The sequence below is a fragment of the Hyperolius riggenbachi genome, chromosome 2 (assembly GCF_040937935.1).
Source record: "Hyperolius riggenbachi isolate aHypRig1 chromosome 2, aHypRig1.pri, whole genome shotgun sequence".
In the NCBI taxonomy this organism is placed as follows: Eukaryota; Metazoa; Chordata; class Amphibia; order Anura; family Hyperoliidae; genus Hyperolius; species Hyperolius riggenbachi.
In genome coordinates, this window is record NC_090647.1 from 283793811 (window position 1) to 283816089 (window position 22279).

Sequence of the window (22279 nt, forward strand, 5' to 3'; positions counted from 1 at the left end):
GCTTTCTTGGCAGTTTGAAAAATCTGTTATTTCCCACAATGCAATGAGGTTCACAGACAGCAAACTGTCAGGACCATGGTCATGACATCACACTGTGGGCAGGGTTTCACCTCAATATAAGCCTTACAGACCCGCGAAGATCTATTCGAGGAAAGGAAAATATTTCACATGGGAAAGGGGGTATCAGCTACTGACGGGGATGAAGTTAAATCCTTTCTTAAAAGTTTCACTTTAAATGCAGCAACTGGTGCATTGGATTGAGCCATCTCCAAGCTGCATAAACTTAGAATAATTAGCATCTCATTGACCATTATCCTCTTGTGCTCACTTTATATCACTCAGGTTTATTTCAGGACTAGGGATGGTCAGTGGGATGCAAATAATTATAAGGTAATGCAGAATTATTTGCATGTCATTGACCTTCCCCTTTCAGGACTGAGATGCAAATTTTCTAACTGTTATAAATGTTTAGGCAGCTAGGAATGGGAACAATTAAAGAACTATAAGGAAAATAACAATTAATAAAATTGCTTATGTTTTTGCACATTGTAAAATCTTCACTCTCCGTGATTTACTTTCTGGAATTAATTACAGATGGCAACATCTTAAGTACTGGCAGGTAGTTCTGCAGAATGCGTATGAGAGGAATCGGCGCGGGAGACTTGGGCGCAGGATACAGCCGGTATATGGCTGATCCTGCTGCTGCACAAGTCCCGGCCGTGTTAAACACTATTCCCCCTCCAGGCCACCATGGATGGTGGGGAATTAAATATTTAGGCTTCCAGCAATTGCTGGAAGCTGAATTATTGTGTTTTAAAAGTAACTTCAGCTCCGTCTGACGGCGCCGAAGTTACTCCCTGTGCGCCCAAGTCTTCTGCGCTGGATTCACTATGTTCACTGCAGAATGTCTGCTTATTGAGAGTTCAATGCACAGAGGGAGATATTGCTTGCTTAGCAGTCGGAAACGGCCGTTATTTCCCAGAATGCAACAAGGTTCACAGACAGCAAACTGCCAGGACCATAGTTATGACATCACACTGTGGGAGGGGTTTCACCACAATATCAGCCACACAGACCACCTTGATGATCTACTCGAGGAAAGGTAAAGATTTCACATGGGAAAGGGAGTATCAGCTACTGATTGGAATGAAATTCAATCCTTGATTAAAGTTCCTCTGTAAAGTAATTCATTTATTACTAGTGGCTTGACAAAAAAAAATGTATATACCATTTTATTTTATAATGAAATTCTTTTTGGTCCGTATGTACAGCTTTTTTTCCCTTTTAGTACAGCTTTGTGGATATGTACAACGTTAAATATACAGCCTGCTCCCCAAAGAACATTTAATAAGGACCATTTAATGGCTGATAAAAGCTAGTCATATTGTAAGCAGAAGCTGCAATAGATGGGATATAATTTATGATTCATTAAAACACTGAAAGTTTCAGGATATTTCGCAATTCATAACATACAGAAGTCTTAAATAGCAACAGATTCTTTTTACAGCAAAGCATTTTCTTGCACCAAGGAAAACTTCAGTTGCAAATGCTATTTAACTTGGATATTTACAGATCAACAAAGTTTTAGGGCTTGCACACAATGTTAAAGCAAAACTTCTGGCAAAAAATACTTAAGTCTTTCAAATATGGATGGATGCTTGCGGCATGTAGTAGCAGTTGCAGAATACGGTGTTGGCAGCAACAGTCTTAGGACTGTTCCCTCCTCCCACTTTACATTACACTGGCATAGGATCCGTTGAAATGGCAGTTTTTCTGCTTGTTTCTGTTGTGGAAAACAATCCGATTTTATGTGAAGTTTAGCATAATGTTATATCACCATTCCACCTCTTCAATTGACTTCCTAGAAAGACCCTTTAATTCATATGAACTGCCTCACAGAAAGTCAACAGCTTAAAACATCATTGAGGTAGTGGAGGTGGTAATACAAAATGGGGCTACTATATTGGCGAAAGTAGGTGATCCAGCAAATCTGGACTGGAGTTAGTATTCTTATCACTTCAGGTTCCCTTCAAGAAAAAACAAAGGCCTCAATTCACTAAACTTATCTCCTGTCTTTAATAACTCTTCTAGAGTTGTTACCATGGTGATAAGGCATGTAGTATTCAGGAAACATTTTACCTCAGGCAAGCCTAAAGTTAACTCTTCTGTCTTTAAATTAACTCTCCAATCCTTAAAATAACTCCAGAGTTAAAGACAGGCTGCTAACCTCCCTGGCGTTCTATTAAGATCGCCAGGGCGGCTGCGGGAGGGTTTTTTTTAAATTAAAAAAAAACTGTTTCATGCAGCCAACTGAAAGTTGGCTGCATGAAAGCCCACTAGAGGGCGCTCCGGAAGCGTCATTCTGATCGCCTCCGGTGACCAGAATAAGGAAGGCCGCAATGAGCAGCCTTCCTTGTTTTGCCTACATTGTCGCCATAGCGACGAGCGGAGTGACGTCATGGACGTCAGCCGCCTCCGATCCAGCCCTTAGCGCTGGCCGGAACTTTTGTTCCGGCTGCGCAGGGCTCGGGCGGCTGGGGGGACCCTCTTTCGCTGCTGCTCGCGGCGGATCAGGCAGCACACGCGGCTGGCAAAGTGCCGGCTGCGTGTGCTGCTTTTTATTTTGCAAAAATCGGCCCAGTAGGGCCTGAGCGGCGACCTCCGGCGGTGATGGACGGATATATTCGTCCATACCGCTGACGAGGTTAATTAGCTGCATTTGAAAATAACTACAGAGGAGGTAAATTAACTACAGGAGAGGTAACTTAAGGAATGAAGAGGTAAGATAACTCGTGTGGAGGTAAGTTTTCTCTTGCCTTATTATCTCTAGCATGATCTTAGTGAATTGAGGCCAAAGTCTGTCATGTTCATTTTCTAACAAATAATGCCAGTTGCCCGACTTCTGTGCTGATGTTCTGCCTCTAATTCTTCAAGTCACTGACCCAGAATGAGCATGTAGATCAGATGCTTTGACTCTGGTCTGACTCCACTGGCTGCATGCTTGTTGCAGGTGTGTGACTCAAAAAACACTAAAGCCCATAGCTCGGCATAAGCCAGAAAACTGGTATTATTTATTAGGGAGATGGCAGCCTCCATATTCTTCTAATTTCAGGTTCCCTTTGTGTGTACTAGATGGCAAAAGTTTCATTAACCCTTATACAGAGAATTGCTGAAAGGTTAGTGAATTGCCTTCAGTAAGAATTTACCTGTAATAAATCCAATCAAATGTTACAAAAAACAGTGGTGCTTTGTAAATTACAAATATTGTAATGGTGTATTTGTCAGTTATCTTTATCCACCCTTTCAAAGGTGCTATTTGAGTTTTTAGGTCTCAAAGTGCTGGTCGCTCATCCATGTCACACCTTAAAGGAAAGGTCCGAGGGAAGTTGGGGAAAAAAATGTTCTTACCTGGGGCTTCCTCCAGCCCCTAGCAGCCGCCCTGTGCCCTCGCCGCAGCTTCATTCCCAGCTGGTAGATTGGGGTCCCTTCCATTGCAGATGCCGACCTCTCCAGGTTGGCATCTACTGTGCCTGCGCAGAACACTCCAGACCACATGAGCGAAATCGCGAGTGGTGCTCGCGCAGTAGATGCCGGTTGGTATCTGTAACAGAGGGGACCCCCAGACACCGGCTGGAAACTAAGCTACAGCAAGGGACATATCAGATGCCAGGGGCTGAAGGAAGCCCCAGGTAAGTAGATCTTTGTTAAAACAAACAAAAAAAAAACAACTCGCATCTGTCCTTTAACTTGTCAGTCTGGATCATGTATATTCCCCAGATGTGAATCAACCCTCGTGGGTCTAAACAAGAGTTGCTTTAGGCTGGTTGCACACCTGTTGTGTGCAATGAGGTGCAGAAATGAGGTTTCATATGATCCTGCGTCAGGGTGCGACAACAGGGTCATCTGCATATGCCCCCCTACGGTAGTGATACGGCCCCCTGGGCAGGAAGTATGTCACTGGGATTCCCGTCAGTCAGCTCACACTGCCTGCGTTGCCCATTGACTTGCATTACTGCACGATCTGTGTGGTAGACATGGTTCATGCGGTAACATGCTGTAGACTTTGCAACGGGATTGATTTTGGTACTTCCGTTGGGTCACTGTGTCAGTCTACATAGACTTCTTGTGGTGGAAAAGAGTACTGTGATGCAACGCACCATGGCCAGTGTGCAAGGGGCCTTATGGAACCATGCTGTCTAAACAGCAGTTCCAAATTCTGCTTTATTCTTACTACATCACAAGGTTGTAGTAGCCATATTTGCGGCACATGAGCATCAGTATCTGCAGATTATATGGTTCTCAACATTCAGATAATTAAAGCAGAAGCATAATAAACTCATCAGTGTGCTTTAGTCTGAATAGCCGCTATTCCACCAACAGATTGCTAAAGCCATGGACTATATGAATAAAGGTGCCCATTAACGGTGCATTCTAGCAAACGATCACATTTTTGATAAGATCATTCAGGTCAAAAGAAAATATTGTATTTAATTCCTTTGCAATATTAACAAATCCAACTTATAATTATATCTATGAAAAATCTGCCACACCGATCGACCACTAGTTCTTTGATAATGCGATCTTTCAGGATGGATTGGGCCCGCCAGCTCCTTTGTTTTCATACAGTATGATCAGAATAATCTGATTGAAAATATGATCGTTTCCTAAAAATTGTATACAGTTAATCAGCACTTTAATGCTAGGTACACACGATATCATTTTCTGGCAGATTTAGCTGCCAGATCGTTTTTTTCCAACATGTCTGATCTGAATTTCAATCGATTTTCCAATCGGACATGTAAAAAATCGATCTGGCAGGTAAATCTGCCAGAAAATTGTGTGTACCTAGCATTAGGATCAAACTAATGGAATGTCTCTCCCCAGCTGGCAGCAGTCAGGCCCAGTGCACACAGAGCGGTTTTAGCTGCGATCCGCCAACCGCATCCGCCTGTGAAAACGCTTGGCTAATGTATCTCAATGGGATGGTGCACACCAGCGGTTTGAGGTTTTTAGCAAACCGCAAAGTGCCTCCTGCTGCACATTTGCGGTTTACAGAAGCGTTTCTGCCTCAATGTAAAGTATAGGAAAAAAACGCAAACCGCTCTGGAAAATGCTAGATCAGACCGGTTTTCCAAGCGTTTTTGTTACAGAAGCTGTTCAGTAACAGCTTTTACTGTAACAATATTAATAATCTGCTACACAAAAACGCTAAGCATGTTTAGAAAACGTCTCTAAACATGCCTAGAATCGCTCTGAAATCAGCTCCAAAAACCGCTAGCGTTTTGACGATCTGTTAGCGGTTTTGGTGTGCACTGGGCCTAATTGTTGCTAAATAAAGTGTGATGGTGCACAATCATACTATTCAATGAAAACAATGTATACACATAAAATGACTAAACTAAATATATCAATACATAGTTCCCAGAAATATTCTGTACAGGAAAAAGAGTCACCCCTCCCTCCCCAATCATTAGTTTGTTTGAGATTTTTCATCTTCCTCTTCACTGTCTTCTACCTCCCGGATAACCAAGTCTGAATCTTGCTGCTCTTTTCCATTCTTGTCTTTTACATCGTCCTTGAAGTTCCAAGCTGGTTCCCGCTCGTTCTCAGGTGGGAGTACCAGTGGCTGTTCGTCTCCAAAATCAAAACTAACATTATCCAAACCAGCTTCTGAAAGACATGGGTGACAAAGGCGATACCTTCTAGTCCCATCCTGTATCACTCGGCCTGTCACCTCAGTAACTGGAAGCTTGCATCTTCGGCAAATAAGCTTGCCAGCTTCATGTATCTAGAAGAAAAATTGAGTATTATTTGTAGTATAATGCTTTAGAGTTTGATGCACAACAGCGGTAATATTGCCGCACCCTACAATATTACCTTTACTACCATCAGCATGTACTGCCGTTGGCTATTAGCGTGACCCGTGGTACTCAAGTACAGTGAGTATTATTACGGTAATGCGCATTACTGTTAGTAACGCTTGTTACCGTAGCAATGCTCGTGCTACTCGCTAAATCGGAACTCTCGGTACACGCTGCCAGTAGTAACCGTAATATTGCCGTGTTTTCTGTGCATGACAGTATTCTTCTATGCATCACTCCCATTATCGCTACTGCTACAATCTTGTAGCTGACAATTCACCCAGCTCTCAATTCATGTACTGTACCAGAAAAGCTAAGGAATTGTGTACCTCCTCTTCCAGCATGTTTTCTTACAAAGCACAAATGTACTTGTTCTCTGAGCAAGAAAATAGCTCTTCCCTACACTTACAAGGTAATAAATGGTTAAAGTGAATGTACGGTTTCCCTGAGCTAATGAAAGGAAGATCTCAATATTTTCTGTTTCTGAAAATGAGTTCCCATGTGTGGCAGGACTCATGGAGAAGAATGTGATCCGTTTACAAAGTGTAAAGCCTAGTACACACTTGCAATTTTGATTGGCCAATTTTACCACCTTAATGTAGAATGGGGACCTACAGAGTTTAGACACCATGAACAGATTGTAGAGGCAAGTTCTCATACTACATGGAAGTGGTAAATTTGGCCAATCAAAATTGGATGTGTGCATCAGGCTTTAGATATGTAAGAGTCTGATTATGGGTGATCACTGCCAATACAGGAAACAAAAGTTACACTAGATCAGGGGTGCCTATTGTGTAGATAGTGGTCTGCCAGTAGATCACAAAGGACTTCTGGGTAGACCCCACACCTCCTGCCTGAGTAATTTGTAAGTGCTGTAGTTGTGGCTTGCATCTGTTTGTAGAGTCTACCTAGATAATTTTCAATTAGTAATTTTTCAAGTAACTTGCAAGCTGAAAATGTGGGCACATCTGCATTAGATCATGTACAAAGTTGCTAATAATTCATGTTTGCATTCAGATTTAATGCAATGAGTATGCAGTCTGAGATGGGGCCAATTAAATGCACTTCCTAATGATCTGGATCAGGGGCTCTGATGAGTCTGAGGACGAAACGCGTTGGGCGGAGCTTGGGATGGCATACGGAGGTGTTTTCACCTACATCCAGGATGCTGGAGTGATGTGATATGCTGGTTTTACTGTGAAAAAATGTGAGTGTGACACCACAGATTTTATCCATATTAAAAGTATTTTATTGCGCTATGGAGGCTTGTGTTTAGTTTTAAAGGAGATGTGCTTATGCTGTGGAGTGAAGTGAACAGGAGGATTTGCCCTGACTTGACTACATGCGAGATTGCTGTTTATAATTGAGCAGCCATACTATTTGATGAGTGCAATCTATTGTGGCACGTGGGTGACTGTATACAGTACAAGCTGTCTTCACGGTGAGGAGGATTGTCAGTTTAAAAGGGAAAATCACTGCCGGGTGTTGACTGCATAGAGTGGGGGAATAATGGTGAGGTGGAGGTCCTACTGTTCTGGAGGATACTGCACGATTATCGTGTCTTACTTTTTGAGGAGTATTGTGGCAGAGGATGGAAAGATCCTGCGAAGATTGATAGTGGCTTCATGATTTACGCTTCCAAGCTGTTTGTGATTGAGCAGCATGATGATCTGGTAAGCGCATAATATAGCTGATCATTGGGTGCTACATTTAAAATTCCACTATATATGAAGGTGGAGATGCATAGGATTTGAAGCATACTACATTATTATGGGCGATTTTTTTTTTTTTTGATTTTTTTTTCTCTCCGTTTACCTTTTTTCTCTGAGGAGCATCATTGAAGTTACAGTGGAATCTATGACTGTTGTGGAACTCTGTTCATTCAAGTGAGCCGTTTGAGCGCTTACACCTTTAAAAGGATTGTTACAGGTGACTGAGTGGTGTCTGCGAACCGGTGAAAAACGGGTTGGATATAAAGACTTGTGGGGGGAACAAAAACTGTGGAGGAGCGCAACATCATTATCGATTTATTGCAGTTACTGGTTGTATTGGCACAAGAGCAGTAAGACCATCGGAGCACATACATCCACCCTATGATGTCTGCTAAACATTGTAAAATATGCTGACACTGGAACAAACAATTGCTGTGAAAACGCAGCACTAATTTATCAATTGCTGTTATTACACTTCAAAATAAACCATCACGTGGCACCATGAACGTACAGTTTGAAAATGGTTGCGTAAGTGTTCCAGCCGTGTGAACCTCTTCCCACATGCCTCACAAGGATATGGCCTCTCCCCAGTGTGGCAGCGCAGATGACGTTTGAGATCAGCTTTGCGTTTCACAGTATGCGTGCAAAAGGGACACTTAAACCTCACAGGACTTAAGTCATCTGTAAACAGGAAAAACAAATCATAATAAATCAGTCAGCTCAGTCATTCACTTTATTTGAGCATATAGCAAATGAATAAAGATCACCCTACCTTCATCAAACCCTGAATGGCCTACTGGTTTTTTATGTACTATGAATGCTGAAAACTACTCTCTTGCCTGAAATGAATTGCTCCAGATGGAGGAGGTGTTTTGCTTGTCTGTCAAACGGACCATAATAGGAATTGTTCTTCTCAGCAGTATTATATCATGTACCTTTTTTGTAATGACAGTGCTGGCTAAATGGCTTTTACTGTGGGAAACACCATCTCAAGTACTGCTGAACTCATACGAATGTCGGGAGTACTTAATTATGTTAGGCGTTCTCCGTAAGTGTACAATTCATTTTAAGATGTTCCTTGATGCTTGTAATTTACTAATAAGTTATTCTGGTTTGTTAAATAGGATTTACCATTTTTTTAAATAAAATCTTACTATCATGGATTGACTATGTCAAGTCCAAGTACCCCTGAGCCCAAGCAAAGTACTCCCTGGGGTAGAGGTAATCATTCCAATATTTGTACAGCGCTTTTCTCCTGTCTGACTAAAAGAGCCTCCAAGGCAGCCACTACAATTAGGGAGTCTTGCGCAAGTACTTCTACTGAATAAGTTCTGGCTTACCGAATAGGAAAAGCAGAGATTTGAACCCAGGTCTCCCATGTCAGAGAACCCTTAACCATTGCACTATCCAGCCATCATGTATTGAGCGCCTAAAGGCTAGGAACACACAAGGCAGTGCGGAAAACCACGAATTTTCTGCATTGTACATTTTTTTTATTTTTTTGGTGCATTTTTGCATGTAATTGCGTTACACATTTGCATATTTTTTTCAATATTTTCCCATTTTAATGGAGTACAACACAGTATCATCCTATATAATAAAATCCAAGTGTCTCTGCGTCCGTGTGTGTCCCTGCTCATAACAAACTGTGCATATGCGCAGAGACACTGAGGGGGAGTGATGTGCGGCTTCAAGGGGCAGACAGGGCCAACGGGCGGCGTGTGCGCGCCAATGGGCGGCCTTAGGTCAGCTAGTTTATTTAATAAAAACACATTTTACATGCGTTTGAGAAATATGCAGCAAGTTGTGTGTTTTGAAAAAACGCACATTGTAAAACGCACACACACTATGTATTTATTTACACACGTTTTTTCATGAGGCCTTTCATTATGGGTAAAAAAACACTAGCATTTTCCGCCAAGTGTGCTCCTAGCCAGAACATAGAGGACCCACAACAGTGAGATGGTGCTCACTTATGATCCAACAAACAGGGTGGAGATTAAGCAGTAACACAGTTTTGCAACAGTGCCTAGTGGAGGCATCCACCTGGCCATATCGGCAGTTTGGTGATAGTCAAATTAACTGTAGCTGCAGTTAAGTCTTTTTAATATTTTATCTTCTTTGTAGAAAAGTACTAACAGGATTACATCTACTGTCATTTGTGTACATTAATATATAGCAGTTAAAACTGGTCTTCACCTTTTTTGCCACCCAAATATTATGCTTCTTTTGTGACGCTACCTATCATTGTAATGTCCCAGTAACTATCTTTAGGAAAAGGAGTAGGTATAGCTAACACTACTTCATATAAAAGTATGTCATTTCATTTATAGAAGTCAGTCTACGGTAACTAATCCAGGAAACTCTAGAGATCTGTATGACACTACTGTTGTCAGCAATATACAGTCAAAACTGAGCACAAAAAGTTTACTCGCCTTCATTCCACCCGGACATGACCCCCAAGATGGTTGGCATTGCTTTGTACAGTTCATCTGCCTTTGAAACCCCTGCTACATTGTCCTGCTCCCCAGATTCCGCATGCTGTGGTGACTCCGGCCAGCTTTGTGCTGTGTCACCTTCTTCCTCATCTTCTACCTTAGGGCACATCAGATCTTCATGAGGCTGTGAATCCTCTTCCTGCATTAGGCTGTCTTCTTCATGAACCATGCATTCAGCAGTACCACCCACAAGGTCACCTAGTGATATAGGTGTAATGCATGCGCTGGCAAGGGCTTCTGGCAATAATCGCCTACGGTGCTTGCGCACATGTTCTGGTTTACGTGAATGTTTAGTAAAAGGGCGTTGTAACCGAGAGGTAATAGGAGGAGGGTAATTGTATCCTGCAATAAAGCCACTATGTTCTGCAACTTCGTGGATGTGTGTTGGGCTATATTCAGTCCTCCATCCTGCTGCATACAGTCCAGTGCCATTACTGCCATTGTCTTTGTCAGATAAGCTAAAGAATCCATCTCTGTCCTTTTCATTGATGTCCAGCGATGATTTGATGAACATTTTGCAAACACTGATTACATCTGTCATCTGCAGGTAGCTAGCTGCTGACATAACCTCAATGACATTCTGCCCAGAGAGGGGCAATTTACCAGAGTACACAAAATCCAGGATGGCAGTAAAAGTGTCAGCAGAAAACATATCAAATGTTGCTGTTGTAGGTTTACTCACGTCCTTGCAGCTTTGAGACAGCAGCATTTTGAAGTAGCCACTACTGGCGAATAGAACATTACGATGAGCTTTAAACGTCTGACCTCCTACTGTGATGTGACAGTCACAAAACAGATCCCTCTTTCTCTGTTCATCCAACTGCTTCAGAAGACGAGTATGATGAGAGGAGAAATCCATCCTCCCAGGGGCACTAAGTGGCAGAAGTAAAAGGATGGTAAGTTGGATTTATAAACTGGTAAAACTGTATACGGTATACTGTACTGAATATAACATTTATTGCATTAATATTTGCAAAGGAATTAATAGAGAAGAATGTCTACCATAGTATACCATGATTTTTGTTATCCTAGCACATGTAACTACCTCCATGTTCCACCATCTTAAATCACTAAAAGTAATCCTAAATAACTATTTTTCATGAAAGTGGAGCAGGGTCCTTGCTGCTTCCAGATGATGGCCAGGCTTTCATATGCAGACTAGTAGAGCTGCGCTATCCAAACCTTTCTATCCCTCACTGGCTGCAGCACCACAAACCTTCATAGACCCCGGCATAAGCCACATCAAGTCCCAGAAGACTCGGTCATGACAAGAAACAAGGGTCAGGCGGAGCAGCAGCAGCCATGCTATGGCCACTGTTTCCTTCAGAATAAAAGTATTTAGAATGAGTATCTTGCCTTGTGCCGCTTATTATTCCTGGAGTATGGTGGGAGTTTCTGGACAGTCTTGCATGCTTGAAACCCACTAGCAGTGCTTTCTAAGTTCCAGTGATTTGTAGCTTTTGCTAGTGCAATGCTATGGGGGATTTTATTAAAAATCACATCCATCAAAAGGGATCACACCCATAGCATTACATTAGCAAGAGCTTTTCGAATCACAAGTGCTCAGAAAAGGCTTAGAAAAGCGCTGTTAGTGGGTTCCTGGCCACAGAGTACTGTTAAAAGGCTGAAATGAAAAAAAAATGAGCTTGCGGTCAAATCTGAATATTTGTAGCTCGCTACAGATTGAGAACAGGTGAAGGAAGTGAAAACAAAGTGAAGAGATAAACATTTGTATCTATCATCTTACCCCTAAAAGTGACTTTTAGATATTCTACAGTTTTATGTTATGTTTAAAAACTTTGAAAAGCAGATTATTTTATCTCAGCTGAATGGAACAGTCTGTGTCTCAGAGTGCTCCACAAATGAACACAAATATCCGGAAAATTCTTATGTGAAAAAACATTTCCGCCCTGATAAGTGTGAACCCTGCCTAAATATAACAAAAGAAAAACACAGACATCTTTTAAATATATTTTAATAAAAAGACATTCTGATTTGTTGGTTTTGCACATGAATAGGAAACCCTGGCAAAAAATTCAAAGGTGCATTTTTGAAGGTTCATCAGCCACCTTAGTGTACAAAGAAAATTGCGCATGAGAAGTGGAAAATTTTGCGGAGCTAAGCAGCATGCACGCAGGGCCGCAAGTACGCACGGCAAGTCACGTGGTCTGGCGTCCCACTGCTGCCAGCCATCCCTGCCATTCTCGCCGCTTAGGCTGGCTTTGCTGGACTCGCTTATGGCATCATAGCAGTGAAGCATACTGCATAGTGAGCATGAAGCACTAAAATTTGAGGACGAGGAGACCCCCGAACTCCTTTTATGCTCAATGCGAGACCTCATCTGGTTGGTTCATGGAGAGACACATAATGGGAATGACAGGACAGGACGCAGACCACTAGTGCGGTAAGACCAATCCTTTGCTACAATATTTTTGTTCTTTTCCAGATTGTCAATGCATATTTGATGTTGGGGACTGTTTTCAAATGATCCAACTGTGGACTATAACTGAATCCCACCAAAAAAAGTTCTTATGCATGACCATGCAGGATTTGTTCTCAAAGGGCCCCCCACCGCATTATTTTTACATTATTTGTACATGGCACGTGTGTGACTGCGTGGAGCGTGTGTTGGTTTGAAGGTATATGTAACCTCACAATACAGCTTATACCCTGATAATATAGCAGCTGCATTTTATAGCAAAATTTTCCGCTTATCATACGCAATTTTAAATATATGAATTTTTGTTGTAATGTCCCATTACCATTTTGGTATATTGAATTATTGTGTCTAACATATATTAATAAAGCATTTATCTTTGTACACTAAGGTGGTTGATGACCCATATATATTGGTACTAAATTTATGTGACTTCATACTTAGGGTTAGCTCCGCCCACTATCTAATTTTCTGATGGGCAGTGACAGAGTTTAAATGATACTGCACTGTTTTGTGCTTTGCATTTTTAAAGGTTACCTAAATTCTCTCCAGGATAGACTTGTGCAAACAAAAGTGAGCATGGGCATAATGCATCTTTGAGTTTTTGTAAAGGGGATTCTCATTAGTCCACTGATCTGACCAATGAGAATCCTCTCCAGGGAAGATTCTCATTGGTCCATGTTACCCAGAGGATGATTTAAAGATGCTTGTGTATCGAAGTTTCCTTTTCTGTATCGTGGAAAATTACTTCATGTGGACAGGGCATCTTCAGTCAAGAATTTAGAGTGTACCCAATGTGACATTATGACAGACGTGTAGATACAGAGCCAAGCATACAAATGACTATTCCCTATTCCTTTTCTTCTTTTCTGCCTGAAAGAGTTAAACTTTCAGGTACGCAAGTGACAGTTTCTCTGCAGTTAAGAACTAGATGGGCTATAGCATAATTCTCACTGATAAGGACTTTTGCTGGGAATACACTGTTCGTATTTGAGCCAGATAGACGGCTCGATAGATAATTTCCGACATGTCCGATCTCCTGTTCGATCGTTTCGCCGCCTGATTTGTGATAGAAGTGAATGGAAAAAGATAAAAACGAGCGGAAGATAAGAGAATCGAGCTGCAGAAACAAACCGTGTATGCCCAGCATTACAGTCATAAACATCTTGCCTGAAGGGAACAGCTTCTGAGTGCAGGGAATAGACAAAAAAGGTTAATATGTCATAGAGTTTAGCTTCTGGGACACTGAAAAACTGTATCGGTCATATGAGACAATACAGCATTAAACCTACTTTTTTAGCTTTTAAAAAGAAAATAAAACTGATATTGTAAAAAAAATATATGTTTTTCAGGAGTAGGATAGATACTATAGTTCATCTCATCGGTTTATTTTCAGCTCAGGTTCCTGTAAGAAGACCCCTGAGGATTATAATTGTGATAGCTTAGGCTTGAATAATACTGTAGGACAATAAGTTCTAGTTACTGATGTACTCCTATTGAAGGGGGTAACAGTAAAAAAGGGTGCAGGAGGCTAGTGGACTCCCATAATAAATATCGTTTACTGGGCGCAGAACGGGAAAAAAGGGCGCCCGAGAATAATAACGTATAATAACGTTTTCCAAGGGCGCCCAAAGAAAACTGCTTGTGATGATTTACCTTTCCTATTTCAATAAAACATTAGTTTAAATGTTATCCCTTACTGTTTGTAAAACATTATTATTCACAAAATAAAGCGATCAGTACGTAACGTAAATTGTAATATATTTTATCCCTTACTTTTTCTAAAACATTATTCTACACACAATACAGTTATCACTAAGGAGGGTCTTAGGTTTAGGCACCACCAGGGGGGTTTTAGGTTTAGGCACCATTAGGGGGGTCTTAGGTTTAGGCACCACCAGGGGGGTCTTAGGTTTAGGGTTACATAAGTAACCCTCCCTGTACCTACCCCTAACCCCTAGACCCCCGTATTGGTGCCTAAACCTAAGACCCCCCCTGGTCTTAGGTTTAGGCACCAATACAGGGGTCTAGGGGTTAGGGGTAGGTACAGGGAGGGTTACTTACTAATTTTTTTTTTTAACGTTATTATTCATTTCACTTTTTAAATGGAAGATTAACGTTTTCACATTTGCCGAGTTCATGAACATTATTTAATGATTTATAACTTTATAAAAACGAATATTTAAACGAAATATAGTACATTATATTTTTAAACGTTATCCATGTTTATCGTTTAAAACCCAGCGCCCTTTTTTCCCAGCGCCCCTTTTTAACGTACGCATTGAAGGGCGCTTTCAGATTCCACCACGTCAACTTCTGGTGACTCATGCTTGAATTTTTTTTTAAATCTGTAATACTGTATATACTCTGCTATAAGTGGAGAAATGTAGGACTGATTCACAGCAGTATAAACGTTTAGGGGTCGCCTTAAACTTGAGTCTGTCCTAAATTTTCCCACTTATAGCCACCTGGGGGGGGGGGGTGTCACCTCTCCCTCTGCCAAAAGCATCCAGTGCAATTTGCCCCCCCTCTACCATGTAGGTAAAATTCAGAGCAAGTGCAGCAGCGGAAACCATTCAGCCAACTAGCACTGGGCAACGACTCATCTCTGACTCACGCTGGTCCGCGTGGATTAGCGTACCTCTGGTTCCCGATGTGGAGGTTCACTAACCCATGTACACCACTGTGAGTTATTCTATTATGTTACACGTGGGGGTTTACTGGTAGGGGGCTACACATGCAGCATTGTGTTAGCTTGCAGAAGGGTATTATATTACTGCTGCTTGAGTTTCGGCATAAGCTTTCCCTGAGTAGCTACTGCTAAGCTAGCTCTATGACTAGTGTGAAGCATGCTCTTTTCCAACTCACATATGTTCAAAGGCATCAACACAAGTTATAGTATGATATACATAAGTAACTGACTGTGGATAGTGGACTGTAAATTGAGGCTGCTGTGAAAGAATTGGTCAGCTTATAAGCTGAAAACCCTTTTTTTTTTTTTTTTTTTTTTTTTTTACTTGGAGAGTGAGAGTATAGGCTTGTATATGTTACGGCCAGAACCCGAAGTTTGGCCACTTCTAGTTCTGGCCGGCCACTTCGGGTTCTGGCCGGCCAATTCGCGAAGTGCCCGCTGCGCTGCGGCCAATGTTAGAAACGGATCGTTTACTCTGATATGAATGTATCTTCTGGCCGCAGCGCAGCGGCCAAACGTATTAATTTGTTGCAATTTTTAAGCCGGCGGCAATGTAACGATTCAAGCCGCCGGCTTTTTCATCTGCCTCATCTCTCTCCCTCTCTCTTCTTATGGGCAGCCGGGCGGGGACACGCGTGTCCCTCCGGAGTCGTTCGCCGCGGCAGGGAAGCCTGCCGTTCTTGCAGAGCGGGTGCTGGCAGAAGCAATGTCTGCAGCCTCCCCGCTCTGCTGCCCCTGCTGCGACGAACGACTCCCGGGGGGACTCGCGTGTCCCCCCCCCCGCCGGCTGGCCATAAGAAGAGAGAGGGAGAGAGATGAGGCAGATGAAAAAGCCGGCGGCTTGAATCGTTACATTGCCGCCGGCTTAAAAATTGCAACAAATTAATACGTTTGGCCGCTGCGCTGCGGCCAGAAGATACATTCATATCAGAGTAAACGATCCGTTTCTAACATTGGCCGCAGCGCAGCGGGCACTTCGCGAATTGGCCGGCCAGAACCCGAAGTGGCCGGCCAGAACTAGAAGTGGCCAAACTTCGGGTTCTGGCCGTAACATATACACCGCTAGCAGAATCTTTAAGTGAACCTCCAGACTAAAAATCCACTCAGCAGCACTGAAAAGGCTTGGTGTTTCTTTAACAGTTTCACAGCATCCAAACTTTGTTTTTCTTATCCAAGCCTCATTTTTGGCTGTACAGAAGCTAAGCTCCGCCAAAGAAAACTGCCCGGGCAATTTTCCCCTGATACTGTGCAAAGCATGATGGGATTTCTGATGAGCTTCTCGTTGCCTAGCAACTGGGAGGGGTAATCAGGACAGTTGGAACTGTGTCTCATGCTCCCTTTCATCCTCTTTCAACCAAAAAGATGGCTGCCCTCATGAAATCAAACATTTGCCTGTTCTTTTAAAACAGGGTGGGTAAGAGATTACCTACTGTATATATTTTAATTAACATAACTAATGTAACTTAAAGAGAAACCATAACCAAAAAATTAACTTCATCCCAAACAGTAGCGGATAACCTCTTTTACATGAGAAATCTATTTCTTTTCACAAACTGATCATAAGGGGGCTCTGTATGGCTGATATTGTGGTGAAACCCCTTCCCACAGGAAACTGTAAACCTCTTGCATTGTGGGAAATAACTGTTTACAGCTGTTTCCAACTGCCAAAAAAAGAAGCAAGCAGCATCTCCTTCCAGTGACATCACCTGCCAGCAGTAAAAATGTCAACATGTGATAAATGTAAGAATGTAAATCGGGGAAAAGAAAGCTTTTACAATGGGCAAGCACTGATGAAATACTTTAGACATAATTGTAAAAATTAAGCACCTTTTTATTACATTATTTTCACTGGAGTTCCTCTTTAAAGACAATGTTTGTTTAGGCTGAAGTTCCTCTTTAAGCCTGGTACACGCTTTCAATCAGGGTTGTGGAGTCGGAGTCGGGGTAATTTTGAGCACCCGGAGTCTGAGTCGGAGTCGGATGATTTTTGTACAAAATCCACAGCCCTGTTGAATATTTGACTAAAGAGTCAGAGTCGAGGCCATTTTGATTACCCGGAGTCGTGGTTTCATAAACTGAGGAGTCGGAGTTGGAGTCGGAAGATTTTTGTACCGACTCCACAGCCCTGCTTTCAATTATGATTGGCCAATCACTGACCAATTTTACCACCATCATGTAGTATAAGAGCCAACAGATATAAAATACTATGAGCAGATTGTGTAGGCAAACGCTCATACTACATGGAAGTGGTAAAATTGGTCAGTGATTCACCAATCATAACTGAAAGTGTGTACCAATGCCTGGTACACACTTCCAATTATGATTGGCCAATCACTGACCAATTTTACTACCTCCATGTAGTTTGAGGGTCAACAGATACTGACTATGATGTCACTCCCACTCCACATCCGCTACTACAATCAAAGTATGTAGACCACTAATTTGCCCTCTGAAATATGTAAGTAATTTACCATTTAAAATTGTATAATTACAGATAATCGGCTGCTGGGCTTAGGGCATGGTGATTGTTTTATCTACCGACTCTGCTCATGCAAGTTTACTAGACCTTTAGATTGTAGAGTAGACCTTTGGCAGGGTCCCTCCCCTCTCCCCCTGGGCCTCTGTAAAATCACATAATCGTGTATCTTATACTGTTTGAGTGCATAACCCTGTGCTATAACTGTGTGTGACCTCTCTGTCCGATACTCCTTGTTACATTATATGCATACCTATTTTTCAGAGTTGTGGCGTCGGGGTCAAAGCAATTCTGGGTCCCCGGAGTCAGAGGTTTCATAAAATGAGGAGTCAGATGATTTTTGTACCGAATCCACAGTCCTGCTATTTACACTCACCTAAAGGATTATTAGGAATACCTGTTCAATTTCTCATTAATGCAATTATCTAATCAACCAATCACATGGCAGTTGCTTCAATGCATTTAGGGGTGTGGTCTTGGTCAAGACAATCTGAACTCCAAACTGAATGTCAGAATGGGAAAGAAAGGCGATTTAAGCATTTTTGAGCGTGGCATGGTTGTTGGTGCCAGATGGGCTGGTCTGATTATTTCACAATCTGCTCAGTTACTGGGATTTTCATGCACAACCATTTCTAGGGTTTACAAAGAATGGTGTGAAAAGGGAAAAACATCCAGTATGCGGCAGTCCTGTGGCCTAAAATACCTTATTGATGCTAGAGGTCAGAAGAGAATGGGCCGACTGACTCAAACTGATAGAAGAGCAACGTTAACTGAAATAACCACTCGTTACAACCGAGGTATGCAGCAAAGAATTTGTGAAGCCACAACACGCACAACCTTGAGGCGGATGGGCTATAACAAGCAGAAGACCCCACCAGGTACCACTCATCTCCACTACAAATAGGAAAAAGAGGGTACAATTTGCACAAGCTCACCAAAATTGGAAAAGTTGAAGACTGGAAAAATGTTGCCTGGTCTGATGAGTCTCGATAGTCAGAATTTGGCATAAACAGAATGAGAACATGGATCCATCATGCCTTACTACTGTGCAGGCTGGTGGTGTAATGGCGTGGGGGATGTTTTCTTGGCACACTTTAGGCCCCTTAGTGCCAATTGGGCATCGTTTAAATGCCACGGGCTGCCTGAGCATTGTTTCTGACCATGTCCATCCCTTCATGACCACCATGTACCCATCCTCTGATGGCTACTTCAGCAGGATAATGCACCATGTCACAAAGCTCAAATCATTTTAAATTGGTTTCTTGTACATGACAATGAGTTCACTGTTCTAAAATGGCCCCCACAGACACCAGATCTCAACCCAATAGAGCATCTTTGGGATGTGATGGAACGGGAGCTTTGTGCCCTGGATGTGCATCCCACAAATCTCCAACTGCAAGATGCTGTCCTATCAATATGGGCCAACATTTCTAAAGATTGCTTTCAGCACCTTGTTGAATCAATGCCACATAGAATTAAGGCAGTTCTGAAGGTGAAAGGGGGTCAAACCCCGTATTAGTATGGTGTTCCTAATAATCCTTTAGGTGAGTGTATTGTCCAGTGCTGTGTAATATGTTGCCACTTAATAAATAATAATAAACCTATTCAGATGGTAGGGGTGGATAGTGGAGTGTGACATAGATGACAAATGACATATTTAAGAGGGCAAATTAGTGGTCTGTGTATGTATGTACAGGATCTTCTCAAAAAATTAGCATATTGTGATAAAGTTCATTATTTTCTGTAATGTACTGATAAACATTAGACTTTCATATATTTTAGATTCATTACACACAACCGAAGTAGTTCCAAGCCTTTTATTGTTTTAATATTGATGATTTTGGCATACAGCTCATAAAAACCCCAAATTCCTATCTCAAAAAATTAGCATATTTCATCCGACCAATAAAATAAAAGTGTTTTCAAAACAAAAAAAGTCAACCTTTAAATAATTATGTTCAGTTATGCACTCAATACTTGGTTGGGAATCCTTTTGCAGAAATGACTGCTTCAATGCGGCGTGGCATGGAGGCAATCAGCCTGTGGCACTGCTCAGCTGTTATGGAGGCCCAGGATGCTTCGATAGCGACCTTAAGCTCATCCAGAGTGTTGGGTCTTGTGTCTCTCAACTTTCTCTTCACAATATCCCACAAATTCTCTATGGGGTTCAGGTCAGGAGAGTTGGCAGGCCAATTTAGAACAGTAATACCATGGTCAGTAAACCACTTACTAGTGGTTTTGGCACTGTGAGCAGGTGCCAGGTCATGCTGAAAAATGAAATCCTCATCTCCATAAAGCTTTTCAGCAGATGGAAGCATGAAGTGCTCCAAAATCTCCTGATAACTAGCTGCATTGACCCTGGCCTTGATAAAACACAGTGGACCAACACCAGCAGCTGACATGGCATCCCAGACCATCACTGACTGTGGGTACTTGACACTGAACTTCAGGCATTTTGGCATTTCCTTCTACCCAGTCTTCCTCCAGACTCTGGCACCTTGATTTCTGAATGACATGTAAAAGTTGCTTTCATCCGAAAAAAGTACTTTGGACCACTGAGCAACAGTCCAGTGCTGCTTCTCTGTAGCCCAGGTCAGGCGCCTCTGCCGCTGGTTCTAGTTCAAAAGTGGGTTCATGCTTCCATCTGCTGAAAAGCTTTATGGAGATGAAGATTTCATTTTTCAGCATGACCTGGCACCTGCTCACAGTGCCAAAACCACTGGTAAATGGTTTGCCGACCATGGTATTACTGTGCTCAATTGGCCTGCCAACTCTCCTGACCTGAACCCCATAGAGAATCTGTGGGATATTGTGAAGAGAAAGTTGAGAGACGCAAGACCCAACACTCTGGTAGAGCTTAAGGCTGCTATCGAAGCATCCTGGGCCTCCATAACACCTGAGCAGTGCCACAGGCTGATTGCCTCCATGCCACGCCACATTGAAGCAGTCATTTCTGCAAAAGGATTCACCACCAAGTATTGATTGCATAACTGAACATAATTATTTGAAGGTTGACTTTTTTTTGTTTTAAAAACACTTTTATTTTATTGGTCGGATGAAATATGCTAATTTTTTTAGATAGGAATTTTGAGTTTTCATGAGCTGTATGCCAAAATCATCAATATTAAAACAATAAAAGGCTTGGAACTACTTCAATTGTGTGTAATGAATCTAAAATATATGAAAGTCTAATGTTTATCAGTACATTACAGACATTAATGAACGTTATCACAATATGCTAATTTTTTGAGAAGATCCTGTACTAGTTGGGCACTTTGCTACTTTGCTTTTAGCAGCAGAGGCTTTGCTACAATGTATTTCAGGGAGTGGAGCTTGTCTATGAGATTTCCCACTGGGTCCCCTCTACTACACTAGCACCCTCTAGCATACAAGCTCATAATATACATATACACACTCACTCGCTCACTCACTCAGTCGGGAGATAACAGAAACAACCTATGGATAAAATGTGACAGCTATATTCCGACGCACCACTGACATATCTCAACTATCCCTGCATCCAGATGGCAAGCTTGGTGTCTTCTGATTGGCTATGCCAGACGTCTGTCAGGACACTACCTAAATGACAATGGCCTCTGCCATTGGTGGACTACCTCGCCGGTAAAGGCGGGTCAAAGTCCACCTCCTATTATTTGTCCCGCTCCCTGTCACTCATTGAGAGGCGGCTTCTTCTCTCTCCAGATAAATATGATTGGTAGACAGCGCTGTCTATCATACCGCACACCCGTACCGGGAGATTCGGTACCGTTCTACCAGCCTGTAGGAGTGATTAATATTGCTTAGCGATACGTGTAAAGGCTCTCCGGAGCGGTGCTCTGCTATTGCTGTAGAAACCCTGGCGGTAGTCGGTTCGCCACCGGAAAAGATTCCGCGCCCACACACATCCGTTCCGTTATCTGTCAGGCCCGGCGGGTGACGCCCGCAGCTGCACAGACATCCCTATTTTTACCGAGAGGCGAAGCGGGCCCTGACTTCGCTAACAAGCGATAGTACGCACCCCGCCCGAACCCGGGTCACCTCTCGGGCGGTACGCCTTATAGCCATCGGTGCATAAGGTAGTCGCGTCTCTGCATACTTACGGAATACACCCCGCCTTTTTTCGGGTGTGCGCTCGTTTCTGCGGTAGTTCTCACCCGCTTTTGATTTCCCCGGTGTTGCTTCCGTCGCCCGAATGTCCGGACAAAGGCCGGTCACGTGACGACGCCCGAGGGCTGAGACTGTCTTAAAGGGGCCGCGCCTGAGGGGGGGCAAGACACCCGGAGGAGTGGCAGGAATTTGCAGAATGTACATGGGCTAAAGTAGCTGCTGCCTTTACACAAGTGCATAAAGCTATACATCTATAATATAGAGATTTGTCCTGATTTATGCCAGCCTGCACGCAGAGAAAATGTGCTAAGCTGACAAATATACAGTGAAAAAATAAGCCATCTTAATTGCATTAATAAATGACTGAAGCAAAATTGGGATGTTATGATACAGAATGCACAGGTAGCCCCTTTAGTCTAGCACATGTCCACTCTGTAGGCCTGTATCTGAAAACAGAGCAATTATTGATTGATACTTTGTCAAACAGTGATCAAGC

General features: G+C 42.5%; 1 protein-coding gene across 3 annotated transcripts; it reads right to left on the bottom strand.

Moving 5' to 3' along the window:
- Positions 1-1339: 1339 nt before the first annotated feature.
- Positions 1340-21913, bottom strand: ZBTB8A (zinc finger and BTB domain containing 8A). Of its 3 annotated transcripts, none has more exons than XM_068268866.1 (4): positions 21777-21913; positions 10009-10943; positions 8085-8254; positions 1340-5788 (listed from the first exon to the last, which is right to left on the bottom strand). In XM_068268866.1, the coding sequence occupies exons 2-4, from the start codon at positions 10928-10930 to the stop codon at positions 5471-5473; spliced, it is 1410 nt and encodes a 469-aa protein (XP_068124967.1). In that variant the 5' UTR covers positions 10931-10943; positions 21777-21913; the 3' UTR covers positions 1340-5470. The 3 variants fall into 3 exon arrangements, with proteins under 3 accessions (XP_068124967.1, XP_068124969.1, XP_068124968.1); XM_068268868.1 differs by lacking the exon at positions 21777-21913 and adding an exon at positions 21428-21466; XM_068268867.1 differs by lacking the exon at positions 21777-21913 and adding an exon at positions 21169-21248.
- Between the last annotated feature and the right edge of the window lie 366 nt (positions 21914-22279).

Bases quoted from the DNA above. Each gene is read 5' to 3' on its own strand.
- ZBTB8A (XM_068268866.1), bottom strand. From the start codon at position 10,930: ATGGATTTCTCCTCTCATCATACTCGTCTTCTGAAGCAGTTGGATGAA. The intron at 8,255-10,008 runs GCGAGTAAACTT...TCCTGTTTACAG, and splicing joins CATGTCCGGGTGGAATGAAG to ATGACTTAAGTCCTGTGAGG. The intron at 5,789-8,084 runs GTACGTTCATGG...TTTTTCTTCTAG, and splicing joins TACGCAACCATTTTCAAACT to ATACATGAAGCTGGCAAGCT.